Source organism: Pteropus vampyrus, unplaced genomic scaffold (genome assembly GCF_000151845.1).
Source record: "Pteropus vampyrus isolate Shadow unplaced genomic scaffold, Pvam_2.0 Scaffold34, whole genome shotgun sequence".
Classification (NCBI taxonomy): Eukaryota; Metazoa; Chordata; class Mammalia; order Chiroptera; family Pteropodidae; genus Pteropus; species Pteropus vampyrus.
The window spans coordinates 2,975,086-2,981,416 of record NW_011888815.1 but is presented as its reverse complement, the minus strand read 5'-3'; the positions used below and the strand labels follow the sequence as shown (position 1 = coordinate 2,981,416).

Sequence of the window (6,331 nt, the reverse complement as noted above, 5' to 3'; positions counted from 1 at the left end):
TACCCTACTATGAGATCGTGCAGATCATGGAGAGATAATAACTCTTCCATTTGAGATTATTCATTACTGACCACGATGAGCAGCTCATTTGATCACTATCATTACCCTTGATTTTTAAAGGGCATAGTGGATGCAGAAAAATAAATGTCTTCTTTTGATGACCAACTTTTTTTAGATCACCGGCTCTGAATTCCCTCAAGTTTCAGGACTGTATTTCCAAATTCTTATTGTACACACAGCTTTGTGTCCTGGATATGGATCCTGGCTCTGACACTTACTAGTTGGATGACATTAGACAAGTAATTAATGCTCTTTGGCTACCTACGTCATTCTGAAAACATACAAATAATGATACAAATAACTAAAATAATGCTAGTAAGTACAATCATAATCGCAGCAGTGAGTCCTCGTTGGGAACTTGTGACTGACTGCCAGGGACGAGGCTGAGAACGTTCTGTTTTTCTAGCCTCATAGACGTGAAATGTAACTACTCAGTTTTACTGTCCATCTATCCGAGTCTTATCCTCGACACACGTCCTCTTCGAGCCTCTCCTGGCCACCTTCGCAGAGCGACGGATCCCCTCCCACCCAGCCAGTTACCAAGCACTGACTAGGGGCTGCTTGGCATCATCCGGCATTTTTTCGACTAGCTGGTCAAGTCTCAAGTCCGTCATCGGCGCTGTGGATAGGAACCGGAAGCGACTTTCTGTTTTTTCTAAATACTTAACTGATTCTACAAGGCATGAGCGAGTACGGTAGTCCTGCCGTCATCTGCGGTTTTGCTTTGTGAGGTTTCAGTTACCCGTGGTCAACCACAGTCCAAAAATATTAAAGGGAACATTCCAGAAATAAAGAATTCATACGTTTTACATCGCGTGCCATTCTAAGCAGTGTGATGAAATCAAACACTGTCCTGCCCTGTCCCACCCTGTCCTGTCTGGAACACGCATCATCCCTTTGTCCGAGGTGCCTGCCTCGCTTCGCCTCATCGTGTAGGCACTGTATCATGTCACGCCGCCACAAGGAGAAGGGTGAGTACAGGACAATAAGGTAGTTTGAGAGAGAGAGAACACATTCACATAACTCTTATTACAGTGTATTGCTATAATTGTTTAATTTATTATTAGTTATTATAAGTCTCTTATTATGCCTAATTTATAAGTTAAACTTGATCACAGGTATGTGTGTATAGGAAAAAACATAGTCTATATAGGGTCCAGTACCATCCATGGTTTCAGGCACTCACGGAGGGCTTGGAACATGTCCCCCATGGATGATGGCGGACCCACAGCTAGTGGGGTGAATGCTGACTGTGGAGAGAAGTGAGAAGAAAAAGCAAAGTAAGAGGGAAAGAAGGAAAAATAAACTACTCTCCCTCTGAATCTCCTTAACTCTGTTTCTTTATATTTAGCGTAACATTTGGGGATGCCTTTAGACCTCCCCCCTCCCACCCAGTGCCCCCGCGTGTCACCACCTTCTCCAACCCAGCTGAATTTGCTATGGCCCCAAAGTACCTAGCAGGGGACCGTGGCTTAAAAGTGGCTTCAGAGATGCCATAGATCAATATATTTCGCATAAGCAAGGTTTGCAGGAAGGCTGGGAGAAGCAAAAGAAGACATTCTCTCTACTTTGAGGAGCCTCCAACCTGACAAGAGAGGCCGGCTTCTAAACAATTAATACAAGGTGGTTGTGGAGTCTGCCAGAGGGTCAGGTGCCCTTACTGCCTCCCAAGCCCCGGGTCTTGATGATGAAAGCAGTGAGGTGAAGCCACGAGACCACCTTTCTCCCACTGGAAGGCCTGACACACAGTCACCAAAGGAGACAAGCTGGTTGCCAGGCAACCACAACAAGATATCGGCCTGACGGAAAGTGATAACATAAAACTAACACAGTAATGTCAATTAAAAAAAGGAGAGGTCATGCAAGGAAATCTAAGTAAAAGTTTGGACTTGCCTTTGAACTCTGTAGAGAGAGGAGAAAGTGCCATAAAACTTTAATGAATCCTGGCTGCATTGGCTGGGCAGATCGGCATGTTGATTTGAGACGGATGTCCACGGTCACATGGTCGTCATGAGTCCGTCTTCAGAGCCAGACAGTTAATATCTATGTTGAAGCCTGGCGACTCTCTCAGGGACGCCCTTGCCCACCACCAATCTGCCTTCTCTGTCTCCTCTACCCGTTTCTGTCCCTTTCTCCCTCTACGGATTTCTACAGAAAGCAATAGTACTGCTGTCATGCAGATGAGGGTGGGGGTGATTACACTCATCGGAGAATCGGGAAAAGCACCGAAGAGAAGGAAGGTTTCAGCTGGGTTGAAGGACCTGAGAGTTTTGGTAAGAGAGGAATGAAGTGGATAAGGGAGGAGGCTGATGTCAAATGAATAAACAAAGATCTCATAGAACATGAAAAGTGAGAAAAGTAAAACAGTCTAACACTATTCACAGGAGTTTTGCTTGAGCAACTAGCAGCAACTAGGTGATGCTGCCAAGAAATGATGGTCTGTATCAGGGGGACAGAGAATTCTGTCAACCGAAGCTGAGACAGGGTTTTTGTGGGACAATCAGTGTGACGGGAACCCGGGCTCAGGAGAGTCTGACGCATCCTCTTCTACCAACATATTCTTCACTCCAAAGCTACTTTATCGCATTTTGATTTTACGGCTGGTTCGAGCGCGCGCACTGACTTCCAGGCACCGCCGGCCTCTGCGATGTCACTGTCCTTCTTCCCCTTCCCTCAGCTCTAGTTTTCTTCTTTGCCTCATTGTTCCATTTCCCCGTCACTGTAAGTCAACACTTCGCTTCTTTTGCTGGCACTGGCAGGACTGGAAAGCGACTAGAACATTCAGACGCTATTGATATTTGGGGTCAGATCTCACGGCTGCAGGCTCAGCCAGAAATCAAGTCAGCGCTGGGCACAAAACAGGTGAGACAAACCCCAGTGGTGCCCTGGACCACGGGCACCGCTTCCCCTACCTATCCCTCTAGGAAGCTGCACACAAAGTAAGTTACACCAAGAGTACTTGGCAAAGGTGTGACTGTCCTTAGAGGTGACTTCCCTAGCTTCCCGCCCCCCAAATTGACATAGCCTAGTGGAGAAGATAAGCAAGGGAGTGACCACCTTCTGTGCCACCTGATAGACTGGATTCTCAGGTAGTGGGAGGGGCCGAACAGTGCAGATCGGCCCGCCCCACACAGCAGGGAGTGGGGGAAGAGGACAGGAAGGAAGGGGTAGGCAGAACAATGCAAGGGACCCCAAGTGAGCCTATGAGTCTAATTAGCTACAGCCCAGTCCCTCCATCCTTTGCAAAAAGGCCACCAAGCGGATAAATGACCCTCAAGTGGCACATGAAGAATCAGTCTTAATCTCTATCTTGTCCTTCCTAGGGCAGGAAAAGTGAAGCAAAAAGCTCTTTTGCAAAAAAAAGAAGGTTTTTTTTTTAAGGAAAAAATGGCCAATTTAAAAGGAAAAATAAAATTACCCAGAATAACCTATCCTTACAGAACTCTGCTTATTCCAGCCTTTTCTGCATTTAGCCTGGAGAAGAGAAAATAACCACTACGCGCATCCATCTGCCATCACTGACCGGCCAGCCCCTCGGCACAGCCCACCTCTCCAGACCTCCATCGCTCCAGAAAGCCCCCGAATGCTCACCCCCTCCCCGTCAACTGTCCCGCCAAATCCCCTCACCTGTCAACTCCTACCTCCCCGTGCCAGCTTGGACACTGCCTCATACCCCACGCACTGATCCCCTCTATCTACCAGGAGACGAGGTTTGGATGTTTTGCACAGACAGCTCCAAATCTGTTGGCCTCTTCTGCTACATTTAGTGCTGCGCAAAGCTGTCTCCCACCAGATCACAGCTCCAAGGCAGGGTCTCTCTCATCCATCTCTATTTCCAATCTTAACCTTTATGGTGCCTTTGTTAGAACAGACATTCAAATATTTAGATTCGGCCCAAGCTGTTGAAATGCTAAAAGAGTTTAACAGCACTGACTTACAACAAATTCTTCTAACTTGAGATGGTCAGTATATCAAAGCCAAGAAGTCCACCCATTTTTTTTCTCATTAGTTCATAAGTAATAAGAAGTAAAGATTAACCTTCCATTCATTATTTAACATATTACCTCCTTCATACTAAACTAGTTAATAATTCACTTAACTTCTATTTTGATTAGTAAAAATCTATATTTCAAATTTATAAGTGCAGTAAAAAATCATAAAATTGTTACAAAAAGAATCTCATAAATATCAATGGTAATGGGAAAAAAACAGGTAGTCATTTAATGGGTAGTTTTGTTTCGACATAATAATGCTTCCAAAAGAATCTGACCACATCCTCCTCAATCCCATGCCCCAATAAAACTGAAATATATGACATATTTAATAGGCTTCGATTCTAAAACTAAAACCAAAAATCTCAGTTGAATAACCAGTGTTCTATGCAATGATCACTCTAACCTGGAACACAGAAAAATTAACCCGTTTCCTCAACACTGCAACCTACTTCATTGATGTAGAAAATTTTTTTAAAAAATATGATTAAATAGATCATCAAATCACAATCTGGTGATTGAATTTAAATTAATCTCTTTCTAGATATACAAGATTTGTCTCATAATTATATTTGGCTGTTTTTTACAGAAATATTAATGCTTTGTAAAATCACGGAATTACTAAAAATTTGTTTCCTTTCCTTTTGGGCTTTTTTATTTTTTTTTTTTTTTTTTTTTTTAGAGAATGCAAGTGAAAGCCGCCCACAGCTAAGTGTGCACACACACGCACGTACATCTGAAGTAAGAGGAAATTCAAAGTCTTTGGCAGTCAAAAGGAGACACACGTCCATACATTTCTTAGAACTAGAAATATAAATTTTTGCCTATGGTAGGCCTGGGCCATAGTGCAGAGAGATATAGAAACAGAGAGACAGACACATACTTAAGCCAATTCAGAGGAAAAGTTATGCTCTTGATTTCTTTGCCAGCAGATGGAAAAAGGAAAATCCATCCAATAGGGCTTTTAATGCCTTGAAGTCTCCTAGAAAGGTTATTTGTAATAGTTTTTAAATACATAGAGGTCAACCCCAAAACTAATGGGAACACTGGGTGCAATCAATATTACCTTAATTTAAATTCTCGTAAATGACATTCTCTCCATCCAAGCTAACCACGAAAATAACTCCTAACCAAATTTTCCAAAGGCACTCAATGCACTTAAAAAAGAAAGAAAAACAAAGAGGAACAAAGTGCCCAGCCCGGTCTCACCTCTGGCTCTTCCAGCACCTCGTCTCGGCGGGGCCTCTGCGGGAGCAGATCATACACGCCATTGCTGGAAGCCCTCCTGTCCTCGGCGGGGGACACGAAGGGCTCCTCGGAGTCTGTGTCCGGCACGTGGAGGCGGCCCGCTTCCTCCTGGCTCCAGTCCAGGTCTTCTTCAGACTGCTTCAGGGAGCTGCTGCTGCTCTTGGGGAAGATCCCTGCCGTGGACAGGCTGCTGGGCACCGAGGTGTAGGACGACTGCGGCCCTGAGTAAGGCCGGCCCTCGGGGGCCATGGCCTTGGCCTCCAGCAGGTCAGGGACGGAGAGGCTGAGGCGCCGATCCAGGTGGTGATGCCTTCCCCGTACATCCAGGGCTTTGTCTGGGTTCTTTTTCACCTTCTTCTTGCCCAGGTTGAGAAACAAAGGCCGGGTCCTCTGCTTGAATGAGCCCCAGACAGATGGTTTATCCAGATCCATGGCTGCATGAAGACCCCAGAAGTCACTCTGCGAAAGAGTGCGTCTCTGCAGAAAACTTCAGGGAGTCCTAGGACACAGAGCATGAGACGACAGAACGTGAGGCTTCCCTGTGGCGTCAGAACCCATCGAAGTGGGAAACGTGACTCGAAATCATAGTTTCCATCAAAGGATCACAATTGAAACACCTGATAGTTATGTCTACAAATATCAGGAAACGCTTATTTAAGGAACTTGGCCTAGCATTTTATGTAGATTTCATATTTGTGTTTATCGGGGAATAAGGGATAGAGTGGTTTTATTCCATTTTTCTGGGAACCAGACCTCTTTTAATAAATTTTGCAAAAACATTCTGACCATAATTCCCTCATGTGTGTAAGCTGCACAGAACCAGGTATACAAACTATAAACTTATAAATACAATAATATGTGTGCTCCCCCAAAAAGCGTTCTTAGACGTGCTCATAAACCAACATACTGTTGAACTGTGGTCTCTTTGATGCTTGGAAATGTCACCCCTCCAGTCAACAGTGCATCATTCAGAATAAAAGAAACTTGAGAGAATAAGTCCAAGAAACAGTTAAGTTTGAAGAGAAGACTTG

General features: G+C 44.7%; 1 protein-coding gene across 1 annotated transcript in view; it reads right to left on the bottom strand.

Annotated features, from left to right (window-relative positions):
* Window positions 1–5,795, bottom strand: part of MCTP2 (multiple C2 and transmembrane domain containing 2) — a 141,615-nt gene extending 135,820 nt beyond the window's left edge. The window contains exon 1 of the mRNA XM_011357278.2: window positions 5,262–5,795. Coding sequence (XP_011355580.1) covers window positions 5,262–5,732 — 471 coding nt within the window. The 5' untranslated portion in view covers window positions 5,733–5,795. The remainder of the gene's footprint in view (window positions 1–5,261) is intronic.
* Between the last annotated feature and the right edge of the window lie 536 nt (window positions 5,796–6,331).